The following is a 25,325-nucleotide window of genomic DNA, read 5'->3' on the forward strand; positions in this document are numbered from 1 at the left end:
TCAAGTACTGGTAATTCAAAGATGAATGAATCAGACACACTCTCAGGCAGGCCTAAAGTAGTTCACAGTTTATAAGTATGACATTACTTGCAAATGTTCACTTGAAGGTTTTTTGTTTTTTTTTAAAGATTTTATTTATTTATTTGACAGAGAGAGAGAGATCACAAATAGGCAGAGAGGCAGACAGAGAGAGAGGGTGAAGCAGGCTCCCCACCGATGTGGGGCTCTATCCCAGGACCCTGAAATCATGACCTGAGCTGAAGGCAGAGGCTTAACCCACTGAGCCACCCAGGCGCCCCTGAAGTTTTTTTAAGTTAGATTCATGTATCTTTGCTACAGTTTATATGTAATTTAGTATTTAGCAAGAAAATGCTTCTAGTGTACTGTATATGTATTATTTAGCCTGTAACAGCTTTATACACTTGAAAAATGCTCTTATTTACTCCATAGTATCTGACATATGCAGTTATTTCTGGGGCCTTCTGTGTTCTTTTATTTATTAATTTTTTAACCATTTTTTAAATTAACATATAATATGTTATTTGCTTCAGGGGTACAGGTCTGTGAATCATCAGTCTTACACAATTCGCAGCACTTACTATAGCACATACCCTCCCCAGTGTTCATCACCCAGCCACCCTATCCCTCCCCCACAACCCCCCAGCATCCCTCATCTCGTTTCCTGAGATTAAGAGTCCCTTATGGTTTGTCTCTTATGTGTTCCTTTAAACTGAAAGTCCAGGTTTAACATGTTTTTGCTAAGTAGAATATTTTTTATCAACTTTTTTTGTATAATCTAAAAATGTTTTGCCCCTAATACCATCATTTTCCCAGAGTCTCTGCATCTTTAAAGGACTCTTTAATGAGCAAGAGAATGGCCACCCTGCTAAGACATTAGTGGTGATTTTTGATTAGAAGTTGATATTTAAATCTCTGCATCTGGTTCTGTTGTTTAAATGAAACTCTCTGGTTCAGTAGAGCAAAACAAAAATTGAAATGTTTTAAATAATCTCAGTACCTGTAATTGTTCATAAACAATCAATTCCAATTTTATGAAGTCCCAAATCTTTGGTACACCAAGGGCTGTGCTAATAACTGTTGTAACTGGTCTTTGTGGCTGTGTGTTTAAATGTTGGAAATGGGACTTTAATATGAACATGCAGTAAATCTTAACCACAGAGGCACACACAGGTTCCAGTATAATAGAGAGCAGGAAAGAGACACATGTAAACAGACATATTCCTCATCTTAATGTGTGGAGCTGTACTTCCATAGAATTGCGCTCTGTGTTTACATAGAGAGAGCTGGCAATGAAAAACTGCTGTTCCTATGGTTTGACTGTGTATTTTGATCTCTAGGTTATTTACTTTTTCCAAATGTGTAGGGTTGATATTAAAAGATGCTGGTATCAGTTAATTATTTAATTGAAATAATAAAAAGTTACATAATAGGGGGTATCACAGGCCTTGTTTATCATAGGAGAAGAAGGTTATTGTTGAAAAGATTTTTAAATAATAATTTTGGATGAGAGATTCTTTGTTAAACATGAAAGAATGAAAGACATGGATATTTTAAAGCTTAAGTGAGATGTGATGTTGTAATTTCTCTTGCATTTGGGATGCTTTAGCCATATGAATGTCTTATAATATTTGGTGACAGCACATTTCTGTATGACACAAAGAGTTCAGTTTTCTCAGAAGCTTTTCTACTGATTTAGAAATATTAAATATATTCAATGTAATGGATGTTGATGCCCATTTAATATAAAGGGTGCCATAAAACATCAAAATCTTAATTTTATTTCTTGATCTGTGAGTTTCTTTCCCCTGAATTATGTGTTTATTAATAATAGTTTACAAAAGTGTGAGCTAATAAATGTGTTTACCAGTTTTTAGTTTTATTCAGACTTTGACTTTTAAAATCAGAGTTTTTTATTTCTTATGTTAAACATCTAAAAAGCAATGAAAAGATGATTGTTGACCAGAGTAAGGAAGAATAAATATTTTATAAGATGGGGAGGTTTAATTTATATGAAATAATATGGAACTGTACTTCTGAAGAAACATTAATTGAATTCCTTAGCGGTAATAAAATCTAACTCATATTCTCTCTAGATTCTAAGTTAGAAGTTTGTTTATTCAGTCAATAAATTTTTACTGAGTGCTGGGCACTGTTCTGTGGGCAGGAAAAGAGCACTTGATAAAACAAAAATTCTTGTCTTCGTGGTGTTTATATTCCAGTTGTGTTAGATAACAAATGAAATGAGTAAATACAGCATAGAGTATTAGATGATGATTAGCACCTAGGAAAATGCTAATAAAGAATGTCATGGTCTGGTTGCACTTTTAAATACGATAGGGGAGGTCTTGTAAGGAGATGTTTAGGCAAAGGTGAAGGACACAATGGAGGGAGCCATCTGGGTATCTGGGCTAAGACCTCTTTGGTTAGGGAGTACAAGATCAAGGATATGGGAATATGCCTAGCACTTAGGGGCTTAACTTGGAGGCCAGTCAGTGTGCCTAAAGTGAGCCAGTGGGACGGTAATAGGAGGTGAGGTAATTGAGGTAATAAAGTTGTTATGAAGATCTCAGATATGCTTATTTTTTCTTTAATTGTGCTTTTTGAAGTATGTCAAATAATCCTTGTATTTGGCACTGGAGAATGATAACAATGCTACAGAGTAGATTTAAACAAATTTGGATAACATACCTGAGATTTTGTTCTTTCATCCCTCTCTATCTCTTATTTTCAACAAGGACATTAACTGTTTTAGATCATTTCACATATGTATCTACATATAGGATGGTTAAAATAACCATAAGAGGAGAATTAGTAGACCTCAATACTAGATTCCCTTTGGGAGTGAAAGGCTATGAAATATAGTGAAAGATCCCTGATACCTGTTCAGAACCCTGTGTTCAGATAGATTTGGTTTATATTCCAGCCCAACTCTTTACCAGCTTGGGCAAATTATATAATCTCACTGACTCTCAGTATTCTTATGTACAAAATAGGGGAATAAAAATAGTTACCTTCCTGGGTGCCTGGGTGGCTCAGTTGGTTAAGCATCTGCCTTTGGCTCAGGTCATGATCCCAGGGTACTGGAATCGAGTCTCACGTCGGGCTCCTTTGCTCAGTGGGGAGCCTGCTTCTCCCCTGCCTGCTGTTCCCCCTGCTTGTGTTCGCTCTCTCTCTCTCTCTCTGACAAATAAAATCTTAAAGAAATAGCTACATTCCAAAGATGTAACCCTTAGAAATAATGTATGTAAAGGGTCTACACAGTTCCACTCATGCCGGAGGCTTCATAAGTGATCGCTAATGTCTTCTTCATATGAATAAGAGATAAGGGTGGTATGGGTTATTGAGGCCCATTTAACCTAGAAATTTTACAGAATTGTTTCCATTGTCATCCCGAGAGAATCTTTTTCTTCACTACTAACAGTTGGCAAAATGGAGATACTTGAATTTTCCTACCTTTTCATTTACCATTGAAGATGCTAATGGGACATAGATGATGAAGGTAAGGAAAGGTTGCACCTTAATTAACCTCTGGAAGAGCTATCATAGAATTGGATGTAAAATTTTGTTGTTATCCTAGGAATTCCTGTTCTCAGGTGGAATGCTTATATTTGGTTAATGTAAGCAGAGAGAATTGTAGTCTTTGTGGTGGTATACCCAGTAACATCTGCACAGAGATGCTTTCCTTTCTAGTCCCATGGCACTTTGTAATGCTTTTGCTACCATTTACATTTGTGTATTGTAGCATTATGTGATCATTCGTATTGAGGATTAGTTGTTGCTGCCGTAAGTAGCTTGATTATTCTTTAGGGAGAGGACAGTGTATTCTTTGTATGAAGAATCTTTGTATTCTTTGTATGAAGCCCAGGGATGGTGTATTAGTGCTACCTATTACCACCTAGTCAGAGCAGAAAATTTTTATTTCTTTCATTCATTAATGTGTGTTAATACTAGAACAGTGCTAGACACATAGTAGGTGCTCAATAGTTATTTGTTGAATGAATAAATGTTATATGCCAAATTCTTAATATATGGTATCAATAGTCTCAAATACAATATTCTTAATATTTAAGAATAATTTTCTAGTATTAGATTGGTTCAGATTTGACCAAGTGGCCTAGAATGGATGCTTAAATTAGCAGATAAGCTCCAACAGAACCTGACACCTTTGCTTTAGAGTAGCTCCTGGTTTGGAGGGCAGAAACTGAACGAATTTGGATCTTTAGTTTAATAAGCAGTGAAGTGGTCAAAAGTTAATTAGGAGAGAAAGATGAAAATTAAAGTTCTAAATATTTTACAAATTCAATAACCAATTTATTATTAAGTAATACTTAAATATATTTTGTGAGTATTCCCTAGTAAGGGAAATCCTCCTGTGAGAAAGTATAGTGCTGGGAAATTCATGAATTGTAAACTACAGGGTTAAATTCATAAATGAAGGAAATTAGGAAATGTATTTTGAAAGTATGTGACTAAATTTATAGTATTGCTCTTAAATATTTAAGATTAGTAAATAGTTTAGTTGTCCTTTTTGTTTCATGTTTTTACTGTGAGCTAGAAAATAATTCTATAAATTTAATTGAATACCTGTATTTTCATAGAATAAAAATATTTTTAAAAGTTTGATAATATATAATACTATATTTATATAGGAATTTGTTAGGTATAGTATATTTATAGAGAGGGAAACATGAGCAACTGACCATGAATAATTAACTGAAGTAAATTATGTCAGAATATTCCTTTCAAGGAGATGCTCTTGGGTTTTTTTAAATTTGATACTTCAAAAAAAAAGTAGGTTAATTATAATGTTATTTATTGGCAACAATGATAATGTCAAAAGTAAAATTTTATGAGTAAAATAGTATTATAAAATAGATTGGGACCAAACCTAAATTTGTTGAAATTAATACTAGGAATCTTTCATTAGTACATCATTAAATATTACATTTTTATAACATACTTGTTTCACTAAATTATAGAAGTACAAAGAAATACCTTCCTTGAAACCTTGTCACAATTTTGAATAAAAGGAATATGTAATAACATAGGAAAATTTTAAAGAGGGAAGATTGTTAAGAATTTTTGAAGATTTGAAAGCCTTCAGCGAGACGTGTTCTTTCTCCTCTAGAGTGAGGAACCAAAATTTGGGAATTGAAAAAATATAAACTCTACTTTATTTCTTGCTATGTAAAGTTAATAAAGCTTTACCTAACATGGAAGAGGACTTAAAAAGCTATCAAAGATATCAGTGACCTTAGATCAAATGTAGTTATAGAAGCATAAAGAACCATTATATACCATTTGGTTTTGAAAAGCAAATGAAGCACAAAAGCATATTTTCTCCCAAAACATTAGCAGTTGTGCAGCTGATTCAAAGTAGTAAACATATGCAAATTTATTTTGTGGGAGTTAAAAAATTCTATGTTTAAATTATTTATTCACAGTGCCATGTCATTTTCAAGAAAGGAAAGGCAAATTTTAACTTGAAACTGAGGCAGAGTATTGTATTTTAAAACCCCATCTATTTTAGGAGGGTTAATATCTGCATTGTGATTTTTAGAATATTGTTTCTACATATTAGGGTGGCTATTTGCATTTTTATAGTTCTGTGTGTAGATTTTATAAAAGTAACCCTTTCCCATAATATGCAGTGATATATTTTAGACCATAAACCTGTTTTATCTCTTGTTAGTTTTTATTCAATATTTGAAATATTTGGTTTTCCTAAAAATATAATGACTACTTTGAATAAAATTTTTACATAACCAACATTTCACTGTGTGTTATTTTTTATTTTTATTTTTTATTTTTTTATTCTATTATGTTAGTCACCACATTGTATGTTATTTTTAAGTTTTTGAGACTAGTGCTTATTAATTAATGATGAGCAAGGACTCTTTAAATATTTGAGTAAAACTGACATTTTTTCCTACCTCTTCTATGCTCCATGTTTAACTCCTTTGGCTATTTGATAAAGTTAAAGTGTTTAGTTTGATAATATAAGTGTGTCCTGCCTAATTCTATTCTGCTTTTCTCTTTAGAAATACTTAACTGGGCTGTTCTCACACTGTGAAGTCATTACTGCCTCTGTCTTTGCTGGTGTTATTCTCCTCCATCCCTTGTCTCTTGATTATCTTTTTAGTATGAATAGCATAGTAAGTGCCTGCTGCTACTACCATGAACCACACTATTCCCTTGCCCCAGTGCCAGTATACACCCCATTTTCCTAGTCTAGTTCATCATCTTTCTCTTTATGAAATCTTTCTGTCAGCTGTTGGAAGCAGATACATGAAGTAAGCTCTTGAGTTTCTGTTTCTCTCAGAGGTTAAACATCTCCTATAAATGATTTCACGAAAGCGTGTTTTTCATACTTGTAGATGTAAAGAAGAAAAGAGGGATAGTAAGTATTATTAAATGGCACAATTAGGGTATAGAAAAATCTTGCAGGATGAAGCAATAGGTTGTAAGTCCAAGAATGTATATTAAATTTGAATATTCTCCACCCTCACCCCCAATAAATGAGCATAGGCAGGGACGTCTGCCCTGGGCAGAGACGTGGATTAAGAGCAGTGGACATAAAAAGCATTTAGGAATTTGGTTGACAGTGAATTCCATATGCAGAAAAGTTTGTGGATCTAGGGTTGCTCTAGATACATTTTTATGTGTGTGGATAATAATACAGATTTGACTTAGGGATACAAAGTGAATAAATAAGCATCTTGACCTACTTTGTGTTAATGTTTATGCCCCAAGGCACTTAAAATTGCATTTCTTTAGAAAAGGAAGCAGTTATGTTGAGGAAATTTCTGGTAGTATACTCTGTTGTCAAGAGTAGAAAAAAGAAAGCGCAGAGATAGGTTCTAGGGTATAAATTCCTTTTCATTGTGCTCCTTTCTCGTGGGTTTCTCAGTTGGTAAGGTTGGGCTTCCTGATCTTCAGTTGGACTGGATGGGCCCATTCCACTAACTCATTCATGGGACCACACATTTTTCCTATACCGGCTAAGCATCCATCACTTGGCTGAGCTCTTCCCTTGGGGTGGGTTTGGTCCCTTGCCTGCCTGTCATAGTTCTGCACTAGAGATGGTGCCACTGTTTCTTCCTACTTAGTCACCAGCTAACCTCTGCAGGCTATCGTGTCTGCTAATTCTCTGCAGAGAATATCGACTTTGCTAAAAGAAACTTTATTATCAGAGAATTTGTTATTACTGAATTATTTCATACATTGTGTTTTTTTTCTGTATTGTTCTATGTTTTGAATATAAGATAGTATCCAAAATTGAACCTACATTACTGAACATCGAAGAGAGTAGGAAATACTCTTTAATATATAGTTGATGGCTACTTTTTAACGTGAGATGGTGATAGTCTCTTTTTTCATTTTATCTGTTGTTTAAAGAAGTCACCCTTATTCACCAAGTGCTTTCTATTCCCATTCTGTTTCAGTAATGACTTGATTGATTGTGTCACCTGTGCAGTAGTTGAAAATGGATATGAGTACACAATTTCAGGACCTCCCTGCTTCCTTGTAGATCATTTGGCCGTATGTAAGTGATTTAACAGTCATGCAGTCAGGATTTTCAGAGTAAATAATTTCCATCTCCATTACTGTATCTTTCTATTCATGAACACTTGCAGGAACATAATATTCTTCAGTTAAATTTATACAAGTTTTAAAAATCAGGCTAAAAATAAATAACAAAATTTTTTAAAAATCAGGCTGTTTTAAACATTTGGAGACTTGAGTTTTATAATAATGATGAATGGTTTTTGACTTAAAACACTAGCAATTAATAAAAGGTAAGTATAGTGAAGAATTAATTAATGTAGTTTTTTTGTAGGAATGCAATCTGATTTCAGATTATGATTTTATGTAAATTTTAACTTAGAGTTATATTACAGCTTTTTAAAGATTTTTACTTTTTAAGCAAAATACATATTAGTGAGCAGAGTTTAGAAGGAATAGTAAACCACCTTTCTTTATACAATAGACTCTAAGAAAATGTTGAATGCCAGCTCCTGATAAGGTGTTAAGAAAATTATTGTTTCCTTGGTTATGAATATTTCTTCCTGTTACCCAGTTTGTCATGTGCCTAATTACATGGTGATGTAGCTTGATTCCAGAATACAAATATTGCTGTTTGAAGTTCAAACCATAGGGTCTCTTTTTTTCTGTGTGTCAGCTAACTCAGCAGTGTTACTTACTCATTTATAACTGTGATAAGTAGAAAAAAAATTGATTTTAAAAGAATCAGACATTTTTAGGTAATATGCAGCTCATTCATAACTGTGATAAATTTTAAAAAACCAATTGATTTTAAAAGAATCAGACATTTTTAGGCAATATGCAGAGTCCCTCTCTAGTAGCTCCAAAATAAGACATTTGAGTTTAAGGAAGGGAAAACCAATATTGTGCAGCAGTGCTGTCCTCACTTTCATCAGAGTATGTACTTAAATTAGAATTTCCAAATGTGAGAAATCTGAAAGAAATGAAAAATGCTAGTCCTTAGTTAGCTTATGGTTGGTGTTAGCCGAAATGAAGTTCAGGCCATGATACTCTGTAGCCACTGTATGACCTACCCAAAGGCAATCAGAACGCTCTTTCTTTTTCTCTCTTTCTCTCTCTTTTTCTTTTCTCTCTCTCTTTCTTTCTTTCTTTTCTTTTTTCCTCTTTTTTAAAACTAATTGGCCCATGTTTAGTTTACTGAATGTCATCTGGACTCAGTAAAAAGCAAGTGACCTGCATTGAATTAGTGTAATTGTAATACAAACAGAATATCGCATAGTTTTGGTCTTATACAGGAAAGGAGAAAGTTGGAAAGATTTTTCTGTTTGATAAATAGAAACTGAAGATATGGGGATCCAGACCTGGTTCATACTTGATTTTACCTTTCATGTCTTTTTGTAAGATCAGTATTTGGACTTTCAGGCATTTTTCCCCTATAAAAGAATATTGATTTTCCCTTTGAAATTTACTATGAAGGAAATTTTTTTTGATTTTTGTTTTTTTTTAATCTTACAAATGAAGTATATTAAGTCATGGATCTAATTCCTCTTTAATCTTAAGAAAGCTAGCATTTAGCATAGTCTAAAATAGAAGTTCTTTTCCACACTACTAGGATTGTCAAGAACTTGGCATGTTATTTTACCTTTATCATGACTAATATTTGCAAGACCCCTTCAGATGTAATTTTATTAGTTTTTTATATTTATTACACTCTGTTTCAGTGAGGCAATAGCTACGTTTAACAGAGGAACAAACCTTGTGACTTTGATCTTATAATTAAGTCACTTAAAATGTAGTTTTAAAGTGTCACTTTAAAATGTCACTCTAAAATGTAGTTATTTGGCATTCTGGAAGTTATATTCTGCATAATTTATACCCTTGTAGTAGGACACTGAAGGTAAAGGACAATAGCTTTAGATAGGTTAGATCTGAGAACCTTGTACTTTTTGTCTTTAATGTTTGTTTATGGAAATATTTATGTGATTTTTGGTTTAATATTTGTCTTCCCCATATGTCTCAAAGGAGCAGACACTGGGTTTTCCTTTTTTTTTTTTTTAAATCTGATACTCCTTATTGTATAATACAATGCCTGGTGTGTAATAGGCAGTAAATATTAGATAAGTAATATGAAAAGAAATAAGGAAATTATTGAGATTAATATTTACAAAAGATCTATTATCTAAACAATACTCAAGTACTGTACAATCTAGCAATTGTTAGTATAGTTTAATTGCAATGGTAGAATCCTGGCTTTTCTTCTTGCTGGTTTTATCACCTAGGGAAAATTTGTTTCCTCCATATCTCATTTTTTTCCATATATAAACTGAGAATAATTATAGTCATTATCCTGAGTTGTTATGAAGATTAAGTGAAATGATTCGTGTAAAGCCCTTGTGAGATGTCCCACAAATGTTGATTGATAATATTATTGTTGTTCTCTTATTATTTTTGAGGTACTTTGGAATCATGGAAGGAATGTATGGCTTTATCGAGAGATTTGTATTAGGGAAACCTTCAAAGAATAGGTAATGTTCCAAAATCACATTGAGCAATGACTAATTACACGATAGCTCATGGGCAAAGAGATCTATCTATGTGCCATGCCAAAAAGATTGTACCTTATTTTGCAAGTAATGGGGAATATTGGTTTGCAGTAAGCATTGATATGCAGATTTACATTTTAGAAAGGCTATTTTGCAAGCATATACAGGAAAGACACCAGAGGTACATAGAGCTGGCAGTCAGAATATTGTGGTCTTAAAACGATATGTCAATTTTGTATTGTCCTTGAATAAAAATTGATACAAAAATTGAAGTAATTTTAAAAACCTAAGTTAATTATGCAGATAATAGTAGTCATATTTGCTATTATTAATAATAATTGCAAATACCACTTATTGTCTACCATCTACCAGGTTTTTTTTTTTTTAAGATTTTCTTTATTTATTTGACTGAGTGAGAGAGATCACGAGTAAGCCAAGAGAGGCAGGCAGAGAGAGAGGGGGAAGCTCCCCGCTGAGCTGAGAGCCCGATGCGGGGCTCAATCCCAGGACCCTGAGACCATGACCTGAGCTGAAGGCAGAGGCTTAACCCACTGAGCCACCCAGGCGCCCCTACCAGCTGTTTTTATATTCATGTCACTTACCTATTATGTAGAGCTACTATAATGAGGTAGTAGTTCTCAAAATGTGGCCTCAGACCAATAGCATTAATGTCTTCTGAGCACTTGTTAGAAATGCAAATTCTTGGGACCCCATATCAGGCTTACTGAATCTGGAACTCTCCGGGTAGGTTTCAGCAATCTGCATTTTAACAAGCCTTCAAGGAATTCTGGTGCATGGTGAAATTTAAGAACATTGCTCTATGTATATATTTATACAGATGAGAAGACTGGGTTCAGTGATATTAAGTAAGGGGTGAGATGTTTTAAAAAATATACTGTAATTTCTCTAGATTTTTAGACTTTAGTATAGTAAGTGTAGTTTAGTAGGTTTTTGATCAGTAAACCCCAGTTTTCTTCTAAAATCAGAAGTCTCTCCTGAGAGAAAATATATTGTCTTTAGGCTCATTTAGTGAACCAGAAGTATTCTTTAGTTGTAGAGGCAGGATAGCTTATTGGTTCAGGACTTTAGTTTTGAAGCTATAGTATCTGAGTTCATTTTCCAACCCTGTCCTTTATTGCTGAGTTTTTGAGGGCAAGTTATTTAACCTCCCTGTGCCTTAATTTTTTGATATGTAAGATGGAGTTATAGTCCTTCATTGGGTTTTGGTGAGGACTGAGAGAAGTAATTTTTGTTAAAACTACTCAGTACATTGCCATACACATTGTCTGTATAAAGTAGATAGAATACTAACAACAGTGATCATTACAATGTATAATCTGTAAACATATCAAAATTTACCTAAAAAATTTTTATTTAAAACTGTGCCAAGATAGCCTAAGCATGCAGGATATTTATCATTTAAATTTTTTTTTACTTAAATGGCTATTTAAGTGCCTGAACTTTAAGGGCTTATTTCTCTCTTTTCTGGTTTAAGTAGAAGGGCATGCTCCTTCCATTTTTGGCTTCCATCTTCTACCCATCACTTACCTCTTCTCTGTTATGAAACTTTACAGAACTCCTCTCTGGTTCTTCTCATTTTAGGAAAGAAACAAACTTCTTTTGGGCGCATACTGTTCTCGACTTGCTGCTCTGTCTCACACCTTCCTTTCAGAGCCATGTGTGAAAAGATGTGCTGCCTCAGTTTCCTCACTTCCCTCCCATTTATTCCTAAACAGATTTGGGCTGCTTTTTCCCACCACTGTACTAAAATTTTCCACAAACTTTTACTTCTGTTTGTCATTGGTAATCATTTTCTTCTCCTTAAATCTCTATCTGACTTCTGGGATATCTCTGTTTCTCGGCTTTCCTTTTATCTGTCTTGAGCCCTAGACTCATTTCTGATTACCTACTTAGGTAATTTTTTTCTATACGGTCATGAGAAATTTCAGTAGCTCCAAATCTCTCTTCACTGTTTTCTCATCATCCTGGTTTTACCTTTGTGTTTTCTATCTTGGCTAATGGCACTACCATCTAACCAGTTGCCATGTTGAAAATCTGAAGAATGTACTTCATCTCTCCAGTCTTCTACCGTTAATCAATCACCAAGGCCTATTGATGCTGCCTCCTAAATTTCTTGCAGTTCCTTCCGTTACTGTTTATGCCTTGGCACTAAGCTAATTCAGATTCTCATTATTCACCAATTTCCACCTGTGTTGCTTCCTTAATATGTCTTGAATATATCCCCTTCTTTCCATCTACATCTTTATTTTTTTATTTCAGACCTCATAATTTTTCTTCTGGATTTCTACAATAGTCTCCTAGTGTTTGGTTTCACCCCCCTTTCCAAAGTGTTCTTCATGATACTGCTAGATTGATCATTCCAAAATGAAACACAGATCATATTACTCCCTCACTTAAAATCCTCCCATTAAAAAGCAATTTCTTTCATTTGTCTCTAGGTTAAGAGCCAAAGTCTTAGGGTGTTATACAAAGCCTTGGGGCTCTGCCTACCTCTTTATTTATGTGATATCCACTTTCCTTTAGCCATACTATTACTTGCAGATACTTTAGATTCTTACTGCTGCTTTCCACTCATTGTTACTTCTCTATATGTGCATTTTCTCCCATCTCTCTTCTAATAGTCCAACCTGGAAACCTTTCTTCTGGGCTTCCTTAGCACCCTGTCTACCCCAAGATCATAGAATTTATCAGACTCTATTGTACTTTGTTTGGCTATAAATTATTGAGAGCAGCATGGGTAACTTTTATCTTGGGACTTTAGTGTCTACCTAGAATACAATGCTTTGTGACATAGGTATAAAATAAATGGTTATTGTATATATGTATAGGTATATACATATATATATATATATATAGTTGAAGCACATAATTTTTATTTGCATTTTTTGATAACTAGGAAGTTTGAGGTGGACATGTATATATTGTATATCACTAAATCTGAATAAACTTTGAGAGGAAAGAAGGGAATTATCTCATCAGCTTGAGTGCTACCATGTGTTCAGACCTGGGTGAGACACTGCATGAATGAAATCAAAAGAGGGGAGGACTGGTGTTATAATTTGCTTTTTCTTTGACAAAATGTTTCTTTAAATAATCCATTTTATATTCATAATTCATCATATTTTATTTTTAACCCACTTTAGTTTTTTAGGAAACAAAATATAAATCCTTTAGGTTAGTATCTAAAATGCTAATTTTGAACTTTACTGAGTATGGTGTGGCACTAGTCCAACACAATCTGTTAAAAATTTTCCTCTGGGTCAGATCTAAGTTGAGAAGAATGAGGTAACTTTAATGTGAACCCAGATTGTACTTCAGTCTTTCTCTCCAGTGACTTGCCAAATTCACAATTCCATTTGTATCTGGAATTGGGGAAGCTGAGTTTAATATGGATTTTTGCCAATGATAGCAAATCTTGGCAAGATAGTCTTGTTCTCTGTGCTTAATTATGTAGTTTTATTATAAAGTCTTTCACATGTTTATTTGGAGGTACCTCTCAATATATACGTTACTCTTTTGGTAGTTAATCATTTACTGTCAAATCTTCCTTCTTTTCTTAGAAGGCCAGCTTACATTTTTATACATTACTGTTAGCTCTCTAGTTCCATCTCTTCACTAGATTTGTAGATTTTTTAAAGCCGTACAGGTGCCTTAGGGATCATTACACCTAAATCCCACTTTTTGAAAATCAGAAATCTCAGTGAAGCTGAGAGAGACTGAATTTGTTATATATTATTAATTCATCTTACATTTTAGGCATTGGAATACAGCAGTGAATAAAACAAAGTTCCAGCCTTTTAGGTGTTTATATTGCAGTGGATGGAGACAATAGATTATACTCAAAAACTGTAATATATCAGGTGCCACTGTACAAGAAAAAACAGCAAGAGAAGAGGGATACAGAAGGACGGGGTGGCTATGATGCTACAAACAAGAAGGTCAAGAAAGGCCTGTCTAATAAGGTGACTTGTAGTAGAGGTCTAAAGGCAGTTAGTAAATGGGACACAGAGATTTCTGGTGAAAGAGTGTTCTAGTCAGAGGAAATTGATGTGGTAGTATGTTTAGGATTTAAGGAGCAAGGTAGAGGTGTCTGTGGCTGGAGCTGGCCAGGAGGGGGAGAGAAGCCGGCGATGGGGTCAGAGAGAGCAGAGGAGCAATCATTTATAGTCTTTGTAAGCCATGGGGAGCTTTCAGCTTTTACTCTGAGTGAGGCAGGAAGCCATTGGAGGGTTTTGAGTAGAGGACTGATGCGGTCTGACATATGATTTTAAAGACTTACTCTTCTTTTTTGGGTTGGGATTGTAGCAGGGCAAGGGTGAAAGCAGGGTGAACAGCGAGGTTCCTTCTTTTGTAGTGCAGCTCAGAGATGATGCTAGCTTGGACCAGGGAGGTAAAGGTAGTGGTGTTGGAAAGTGGTCAGATTCTGGATATAGTCTGTATTTTGTGTTATACATGAATTATGGCTCAGTTAAGCTGTTACATAACAACTAGTGAGTTACGTTGGATGGTTTTAAAAAATAACAAAACGATACTGCTATAACTCCTATTTTGTGATGAAGACTTAAGACTTGAGTCTAAGCCACATAGACATTAGGGGTAGAGCTGATAATGTCCTTTTTTAAGCCTTTTTTTTTTTTTAATTCTTACTGTCCTTCAGTAGGATTTTTGGAATGGAGTTGAGGTAAATCAGTATGTTCAAATAACCATATTTTACTGGAAGTCTTTATATCAGCACTTTCACTATAAATTTAGGTTTTAAGTTGAGGCACTGTGCCTTTGCTTTTAAGTAGTTTCCATGTTATCCAGGGGATTTAGAATGAGTGTATAACTAACCAGAGTACAACTTAAAATGGGAGGTACTGAAATTAAGGTATATGGAGTGATAATACTTGCCTTATATTTTATTTTCTAGAACATTAGATTTACTTGGGAGACAAAAAATACTGTGGCTGGTCCTTACTTCAAACTAAGTAAATCAGAATCTTTTATGGGTAGATCTAAGTTCTCTATGTTCTGAGCTTCTTTTGACATAACTCGATTGGTCTTTGGTTCCTTTCTTTAAGGGCCAATAAGATGCTTCAGGCTCACCTTATAATTTCCCTGCCCCTTGCATAAAACCAGTCACTTGCCTTCATAGATCCCCCTGGTGTTTCAGACCTCACATCTTGAACATGCTGTTCTCTTTTTATGACTCATTAACTCACTCATTCCTTAGGACTCAGTTTCAGTCTCATTTTTTTTAAAACATCAGTTTGGGCTAAAATCATCTTATAATGCCCAGTATTCACATCTATTTTAGCACTCACACTATTTTATTGAAATGATTTGGAGTGCATTTTTCTTATCCCATTAGATTCTAAGCTTCTTGAGGAAATTTCTTTTAAAGAAATTCTTATAATGCAGGTATGGATACATTTTATGTGCTCCAGGTTGAACTGGTAACATACAGGAATTCTAATTTGGGAGACTGGGGAGACAGTAGGGCTATAACGTTCCTTAAGTCTGACTCTTGTTCGCTTCTGATTTCCTCTGTAGCCATGTTTTATGAATACTTCAGGATTGTTTTAAAGGGACATAATATTTCAGCCTTGAAAAATGGAAGCCATGACGGGTGTTGGAATTTAAATTACACTTGCATGAGGTGGTTGTGGAGGCCGACTGAGGTAGGCTGTAACTTCAGCAGTGGCTCTAAAAGCAAATAGTTTTTAGAAATTGAATATATAGTGGCCTTTGTAATAAAAAAATGTAAAAAGAATCTTATGCAGTCTTGTAGACAGTTGCTGTTGTGAATTGGTATTTTGAATTTTTGAGATTCTGTACCATCTTTCAGTCTTTATTGGTACATGTTATTTTTATGTGAAGGTGATAACACAATATAGACCATTGTTTTAGTTTCTCATTTTTCACTTTTAAAAAAAAATAAAACATTTCATTACAAAAAACATTTTGTAATTCACACACTTGTCATGTTTATGGCAATACATCACTCCATTTTTATTGATATGTAATAGTTTAGCCATTTCTTAATTGTATATATTTTTTGTTTGCAGCGTTCCACTGTTACAGAAAGTGAACTAGAACCATTTTTATATAAATAGTTTTCCATTTTCTTTTTCTGGAGACTGAATATGTGTATTATAGAGGCTTTATCTTAAATTGGATTATCTATGGCAGAAATTTAATAGAAATATAGAGGTAGTGTGAAGTAGCTAAGGGGCCGGGTCGATCTGAGTTCCAGTTTTGATAGCCGGTTACTAGCTGTGTGACCTGGAGAAGCTAGTTTACCCTTGTGGGTCTGGGTCTCAGTGGTAAATTGGGCTTAATAAAATAGCTAGCATCATTGTGCATTTATAATGTGGTAGATGCTGTTGTGCATATATTAGCCCATTTAAACTTCAGAACAGCTCTGTGCAGTAGGTACAATTATTCCCATTTTTAATATGTGAAAATAGGCATAGAATAGTAAAACTGGCCAGATAGCTACTTACAATGGTAGCGTTATTGTCCCCAGTGCTATCTAGAGCTGCCTCAGACCTCTGGAGCTGGTTCTCTTTCTCACTTGGTTCTGGGGACACCAGCTGCATCCCTTCCCTTAGTTTGCTTCCTAGGCAGGCAAATTGCCCTTTATTGGGCAGATTAATGATTATCGAGGTTCCTGCCACTGGAGTTGGAGTGAATTGTGAGGTCATGCTCGCAGTACTTTAACCCTGTGCTTACTGTAGAAGCTGCACCCTAAGAGCAAGGTTCACTGTGGGTTTTAGTATTCCCTATTTCCAAGTTGCATTTGAGGGAGTGGTAATAAAGATGGAGATTTGTATTTTTGTATTAACATCTCATAGGTCTTTGGTTATCCTTCCCTCTCCTTCCCCACTTCTGTCTCCTTTTCTAACAGTATTTGTCTGGTGAGGATTTAACTCCTCGAGTGCTAGGCAGGGAGTGCTAGGCAGGTAGAGTCCCGGAGTCTTTCAGACCCCAAAAGGAACCTGAAAAATATCCAGTCCAGTATCCTCACTTACATGAAGAACATAAAGCTATACAGTCAGAGGACGATCGAGAGCTCAAGCCTGTTTTTCTGACTTAAGTCCAGCATTGGCTTCATTCCATTGTACTGTTTGCCCTCTTGTTTGTGTAGTCTTTTAAAAATTACTTTTGTTATATATCCATTTCAGAAACTGTCTATTTTCATTTGATTTAGTAGCTTGCTGCCTGTGTATTATGTTTGCTATCAGGAAACAGCTATGTTTGTTTAGTTCTTTGAAGTTTTATAAAGTGCTTTCTCATTCTTTATCTCATTTATTTGTTAGGAAGATAACCTTTTGTTCCTATACCTGAGGTTCTTGAATAGTGGCCGAGATCTCTTTGTTATTCCGGCATGTCCATTGCTTCTGTATATTCACAAATGCAGCTACCTTCACTTAAGGCGGCTGTGTTGACTCACTCCACAGAGATTAGAAAGTGCAGGGAATGTAGTTCCTCAGCTCCAGCCCTTTCCACATATGGGTGCTCCTGGAGTCCGAGGGCGTGAAATTCCAGACTTGGAGGCAATTAGTTGTTTAGAGGCATTTGCATTTCTTGGCTTCTTTAGACTACTTGTGATCAGGGAAGTTCTTTTTAAAACTTAATCAGAGGTTCAATATGTAGTTAAGCAACACATTGTATAGAAACAAACACAAGGATAATCATATCATTCATTGTACTAACATTCTTCAATCAAAATGGTGTTAGAGATAAGATAAATTATATGGCTGTAATGTGTGTCCATGCGATTTGGTTGGTGGCAAGGAAGGGAGTGAATTGTTAGTCTAAGGCTAGCCACTGATTGCCAAAACTTTCTACAGCAGGGGCATATTACCTAGTTAGCTCATACAAAACCTGGAGATTCTTAAGAGGATCTTTTATGATTCGTGATTAGGTTAAATTAGTTGAACAAAGGTAAGTCTATGAGAAAGTCCTCCCATTTGTTATTGATTATCTAATCTAAAGAAATGAAGGTGAAAATAAAAGGTATAGTGGTTTTCCTGGAGACTTTTAGAGTCTCTACACTTGGCGGATCGTGTAATAAGACTTACTTGTTTGAACTGAATGCAGTTAATTACTTCTTTGAGAATAGAATGTGAACATTTTAGGATCGCTTTATGATAGTCCTGGGTAAATAAGAGTTAGAGTTAAGTTTTTTATCCTTGGGTTTCTAATAGCTACTGCCGAGGTGAGCCTTATATGTTAAGATTATCTGAAGATAAGACTGCAACTCATTGGCTCAAAGTTCAAAGGAGAGCATTAGCTACAAGAACATAAATCACTAAGTTGTTATCCATCAATTTGTAACAAGTGCAGATGAACAACGTTTATCTAGACAATCTTGTATCATTTACTTATAGTTTGAGGTCAGCCTGTATAGGGGCTTATGTGGTGCTTTGAACTGATTTTGCGGAGATGAGGTTCAAGTATATTTTTCAATTCTTTGATTTGAAGCAGCAGGTGCTCCTGGGTGCCTTTTCCAGCAGCTGATATTAACCCCATTTTGCCCATCAAAGCCAGATTAGGTTCTGTTTCAACTATGGAGCTGAGATTAATTAGGTTGTTTATAGAACTTTATTTTCTAGCACTTCACTCTTTGCTGTTTGTTTTATGTGTTAGTTTTCTACCCCACAAGTTAACTCTGGGCTCTATGGCTTTGAGATCTGTGTCTTATTTTAAAATCAGTGATAGCAGGGCTCACAAAGTTAGATACCTGAAGGAACCATCAGGTAAAGTAGATAATTGAGCCAGGCTAAATGAGGCCTGTGACCCCAGGAGAACATACGTCCTGGGTAAAGTCAGCCTAATTGCAGCAGATTCTTACCTTGTAGAAATGTGAACTTGATATTGCCTGAACAAAGTATGTCCACTGATGTTATTTGGCCTGTTGCCTATCAGTTTGCTACTTTATTAGAACATAGTTTTGAACACAGAGAGTACTTCATAGGTGCTTATTGTGTCATAAAACTGGCTACACTGCTTTTGAAGGACTATCTTAGATGTAAATACATGTAATATGATGTAAGATGTGTAAGGATGTTCTCTTCTATTAAAGGCTTTTCCCTTTTTTGAAAGAAGAAGAATACACTAATAAAGAGATTAACTCTTACCCTAGAAGCAACAGACTCCGACATTGAATCTTCACTGGTTTGTCCGCGAATGTCCTTTGGATCACCCTCCAAGTCAGAAATCAGTGATAACACATTGTAGCAAATGGTTGCATATTGCAGGGGCTTTTTCAAAAGAATGATGTACATTGTTAGAATACCTGAATGCCTTGCAACTAAAGTATTGGTTTTTATTTCTTGAGTTCTAGAATAATCTTTCATTCTTCTTTTTTTTCCCACCCCTCCCAAACAGTGTTAAGATATATTCTTGGTTCTTCCTCTCTAGTATCTCCTACCTTATTTCTTCCATTTCATTCCTGTAGAAACCATCCTGGTTTGAGCTCTTCATTACTCATCTTGGGGCATCTATCCTAGCCCCTAGTTGCCTTTTCTATTCCATATTTAGAGCGTCTCCAGGGTTTTTGTTTTTGTTTTTGTTTAATCTATTTCTTGGGTCATAAACAGTCCAATAAAACACACACACACACACACACATACACATACACACACACACACCAGAAAAAAACCTCTTCTTTCCAGATGTGTACTTTCTTGCTGACCAAACTTCATGTCCTCCATTCCTCTTCTGATCTTCTATTTCCTAGTCCCTTACTACGCAGTCAGTTGTTCTCTGCTCCTCCTGATGGCCTGTTCCACTCTCTTGCTTTTCCTTATGCTATTATTTCTTATTAGGAGAATGACCTCTTTTCTATGTGCCTTATATCATTTCTCTTATTATCATACTGTTATTAATTCTTTTATTGTTTGTGCTTTGATTGCCAGACTAGATTAGAAGTTTGTTAAGGGTAGTATTTCCCTGCTGTATTTCCTGCTGCTTCTTTGAGCTCCTTTTAATGCTTAACACCATGCTTTGTGTGTGGCAGGCACTTAATAGGTACTTCTGAACTTGATCATTACTTTATGTTTTCCTTCATCTGTATTTTTTTACTGTAGTAAAATACACAGCATAAAATTAATCATGTGAAGCATATAGTTCTGTAAATCATGTACATTCATATTGGTATACAGCAATCACCATTACGCATCTCCAGAATTTTTCCATCTTTCCTGGTTGAAACCCTCTGTCCACTAAACACTAACTCTTCATTCGCACCTTCCCACAAGTCTTCACCACCACCATGTCACTCTCTGTCTCCATGAATTTGACTACTCCAAGAACCTCATATTAGAAAAATCATATAATGTTTGTCCTTTTGTGACTCAGCATAATGTTTTCAAGGTTTATTGGTGTTGTAGCATGTGTCAAATTTTCTTTTAGGATTAAATAATATTCCACTGTGTGTGTATTTACAGTGTAAACACGATGTTTTGTTCATCCATTCATCTGTGGATTGACACTTGGGTTGCTTCCATCTTTTGGCCACTGTGAATAATGCTGCTGTGAACATGGGTATACAAATATCTCTTCTGTTCCCTGCTTTTACTTCTTTAGGATACATACTCAGAAGTGGAATTAGGGAAACATGTGGTAACTTTATGTTTGATTTTTTAAGGAATCACCGTATGGTTTTTCAAGCAACTGCACCATTTTCCATCTCCATCAGCAATGTATGAAGATTCCAATTGCTCCACATCTTACCACCACTTGTTATTTTCTCTCTCTCTTTTTTTTTAAATAATAGCCATGTTAATTTATGTGAGAGGTATCTCATTGTGGTTTTGATTTGCATTTCTCTAATGATTAGTGATGTTGAGTACCTTTTCATGTACTTATTGACCATTTGTATGTTCTTTGAAGAAATAGCTCTTTGAGTTCTTCGCTCATCTTTTAAGTTGGGTTCTTTGGTTATTTTGTTGTTGAGATGTAGGAGTTCTTTATATATCCCAGATATTAACCCTTTCTTTTTTAAGATTTTATTATTTATTTGATAGAGAGAGAGAGATCACAATTAGGCAGAGAGGCAGGCAGAGAGAGAGGCGGAAGCAGGCTCCCTCCTGAGCGGAGAGCCCGATACGGGGCTCGATCCCAGGACCCCGAGATCATGACCTGAGCCGAAGGCAGAGGCCCAACCCACTGAGCCACCCAGGTGCCCCCAGATATTAACCCTTTATCATACATACTATTTGCAGATTATTTTCTCCCATTTTTGGGTTGCCTTTTTACTTTGTTGATAGTATCCTTTGATGCACAAGTTTTAAATTTTGATGAAGTCCAATTATCTATTTTTTTCTTTTGTTATCTGGACTTTGGGTGTGACATCCAAGAAATTATTGCCAAATCCATTATCTAGAAGCTTTCCCTCTATGTTTTCTTGTATGTTTGTAGTTTTAGCTCTTACTGTTAATGTTACTGATCCATTTTCAGTCAGTTTTTTTGTATATGGTATAACATAAGAATCTCAAATTCATTTTTATTACATGTGTATATCCAATCTTCTCAGCACCACTTGTGGAAGACACTATATTTTCTCCACTTAATCATCTTTCCTCATTCATATTTCATTGAATGACCTTGAACTTCTTTGACTGTCACAGTTGTGATTGTAGTAGTAGTAGTAGTAGTGCTTGATACATTTGTTTTAACTTTATTATGTTTTCATTTTTTATATCTTTTCAAAGAAAATGGTGTTTTACAAATAGTATTTTATGAGGAGCTATTGTAGATACCCAAGAGAGAAGTTAATTCATTACATACAGTGATTTCCTAAGAACATTAAGGATTGATTCTCTTGGTTGAAAAAGGATGGCTGGATAGCTAGGAGGACAGGGATGATAGGAATACTTTTTAAAACTTTTGAATTTTGAACTATCTAAATGTATTTCATTAGTACTAAGATAGTATTACTAATTTAAATAATTAGTAATAAATGCAAGTGTTACATTACCTTTGAAACTTTTTATTTGGAATCCTGACTCATGTATTTAGATTAGGAAATAAAAATCTTGGCTCTATTAGTATTATTTCAAATCACAGTAGTAATTTTGTTTATACTTAAGTATTATGGATTGCAGAAGCACATTGGGCTGCTTCTACCCATTTTGAGTAGCAGTACTTCTATAAAACTGAAATGGGAAGTAAATCTGGCACGCAGTAGCAATATTAGGGAATCCATCTCTTTAATTAGAGAATGTCCTTAGTTGGGTAAGAGGGTTAGAATTGCAGTCTTCTTTGGAGACTGATTAAAAATAATAGATAAAATAAAGAATGATGTGCTCAATGAACTACAATTCAAATAGAGGAAATTTAATGGGAAATGATTACATTAGTAGCAGATGGACTTGCTTCCTGAATTGTAATCTTACTGGAAATCCTAGAACGGCTTAAATTTGTTTTTCAGATTTAGGGTCTGATAGGAAGATAGATTTGTTTATTTGGTGTGCTATTGTGATTCTTACTGTGTCTTTTGGCTATTTCGTTTTTGCTAGGCTATTTTTATGATTCCCACAAATCCACCACCAACATTCAGGAAGCCAGAACTTTGGTCCGATGATTTCACCGATTTTGTTAAAAAGTGCCTCGTGAAGAATCCTGAGCAGAGAGCTACTGCAACACAGCTTTTACAGGTCAGTGCTCATTCACCTAAGGGAAAGATGTTTTCTCTGTACCTTATAGCTGTCTCACACTGACCGGAATTGTGGTGGGTTTATTCAACTGATTTCTCAAGATGTAAACCTGCGAGGATATATGGATTGACAAAGACACACACACCATTCTTCTCCTACATGTTTTCTTTGTCTCATTTTTTTCTTTTCTGTTTTCCAAATTCAGTCTTCTGTCTTTTCCCTTTTTTCTGTTTCTTTGTTGTTGTTGTCAACTCTTTCTTCCAGAGTTGTTTAAAACAAAATTTCCAAAGTGTTCTCATTTCAGAAATGAGTTATTTTCGCCACTATTACTATTTTTCATGTTTTTTCCCTGATGTGTTACTTGTTGACCCAGCAATTATTCTTTGACTTTTTGATCTACCATACAGCATATAAATACAAGATCCCTGAGCTCCTTGAAAAATATCTCATGTTGTATATACATACTGGTTACAAGATTACCTATGTCCTTTTAGTACTCCTGTCATGAGTAGATTTTATATTCAGAGCGCCAGGAATTTTTTTTTTCTTTTAATCTTCCTTGATATTTAACACAGTCAGAAATAATTTAACATTTTAATAGGTTTTTGTGTCTTTATTTTCCCAACCAAATTGGCTTAGACCTCTAAGCTAATAATAAGACTCGATATTTGGAAATTAATTCTTTTTTGACCCAGCAATTACATTCTAGAAATTTGTTTTACAGAAAAATTTAACCGTGTGTGATACAACTTACGTGTAAAAGTATTCATATTACATTGTAATGGCAAAGGATTGGAAACAACATAAATATTTGTCAACAAGTTGGAAGCAATCTAAGGTCCGTTGAGAGGAGTGATTGGCAGAATACACACACCTACACGCACATATGTGTATATATCGTTGTAATTTATGTTATTATATTCATTATAATATTCACTCAGTCATATATACCCAATATGTTATATTAACATATAAATAATAATACAATTACATATTTCATTATAATTTCTTTTTTTAAAAATATTTTATTTATTTGTCAGAGAAAGAGAGAGCAAGCACAAGCAGGGGGAATGGCAGGCAGAGGGAGAAGCAGGCTTCCTGCTGAGCAAGGAGCCTGAGACAGGACTGGATTCCAGGACCCCAGGATCATGACCTGAGCTAAAGGCAGACGCTTAACTGACTGAGCTACCCAGGCATCCCTATAATGTCTTTCATATATAAATCATGTGCACATGCCCATGTCAGAGCTTGTAGTAGAGTAGCTCTGGAAAAATAATCAAGAAACTGGCCTCCAGAGAAAGTAACTGCATGGCTGAGAAGCAGAAGTGGGATGGAGACATACATTTTTCTGAATACTTTTTGAGCCTTTTGAGTTCCATGTTATATGTAGGGATTACCTTTCAAAAATTAATTAATTGAAACATTTATTTTGAAATATTGTCAGCATTTCAAAGGAATTTTGAGCACATGACTCAAGGGTTGATTGATATTGTTGAGTATCTGAATTAGTCAACCCCAAGGAAGGCAAGAAAGGAGTGGGGAGAAAAGAAAAACAGAAAAAGTGGGACAGATAACACAAAAAATGATGGTGAAAATAAATCCAAATATATCTGGTAACTGATTTTTAAATAATGTAACAAATATTTCTTTGTAGACTTTCAGTCCATAATCTTTTCTGATCTTAAGAAAATAAATAAATTCTGGGGGTTTTGTTGTTGTTTTTTTACTTTGAGTTTTTAGGATAAAAAAAGCATTTAAGAAATATTCTAGGGGCACCTGGGTGGCTCAGTCAGTCAGTCAGTTGAGTGTCTAACTCTTGGTTTCTGCTTAAGTTATGATCTCATGGGTCATGAGATTGAACTCTGTGCTCAGTGGGGAGTCTGCTAGAGATTCTCTCCCTCTGCCCCTCTCCCCGCTCTCTCCCTCTCCCTCTCTCAAATAAATAAATCTTTAAAAAAAAGAAAGAAATATTCCAGTATAATTCCTTAATTTTTGTGAATGAAGGTCTTGAAGCCCAGAAAGGTTAAATGACTCACTGAAGATCACACAGTGAACGTGACTGTGGTAGGTTTATTCCATTTGCCCCCTAGCTCCACTCTTTCTCCACTCTGTTGTCTGCCCAAGAGGTTGACCTGTATGGGCTACATTAACAAGCTCTGTTACCCTCTAGTCTCTAGTTGGGTTTGTTTCAAACATCTTTCTTTATAATAAGAGTAAACTGTGCAACTAATTTTTTATGGTGCTTATGAGCCAGTATTTGCTTTCTTGATTTTTTTCTCTATTGAGCTACTGTTGACCGCTCAGTGCCCTCTGTTACAATGTACACTTCCTTGTCTAGCTTTTTTTTTTTTTTTAAGATTTATTTATTTGAGAGAGAGAGAGAGAGCACGCACAAGCATGAGCAGCAGGGGCACAGGGAGAGGGAGAGAGAATCTCCAGCAGACCATGCTGAGTGTGGAGTCTGCAGTGGGGTTTGATCTCATGACCCTGAGATCAAGACCTGAGCTGAAACCAAGAGTTGAGAGCTTAACTGACTGTGCCACCCGGGCATCCCCCTGGCCTACCTTCTTAACTGACCCTTGCT

General features: G+C 35.2%; 1 protein-coding gene across 1 annotated transcript in view; it reads left to right on the forward strand.

The window, feature by feature from the left end:
• STK3 (serine/threonine kinase 3) overlaps window positions 1-25,325 on the forward strand; it is a 268,999-nt gene that overhangs the window by 126,045 nt on the left and 117,629 nt on the right. The window contains exon 7 of the mRNA XM_080800926.1: window positions 22,604-22,741. Within this exon, the coding sequence (XP_080657052.1) occupies window positions 22,604-22,741 (138 nt within the window). The remainder of the gene's footprint in view (window positions 1-22,603; window positions 22,742-25,325) is intronic.

Source organism: Martes martes (genome assembly GCF_963455335.1).
Source record: "Martes martes genome assembly, chromosome: 4".
In the NCBI taxonomy this organism is placed as follows: Eukaryota; Metazoa; Chordata; class Mammalia; order Carnivora; family Mustelidae; genus Martes; species Martes martes.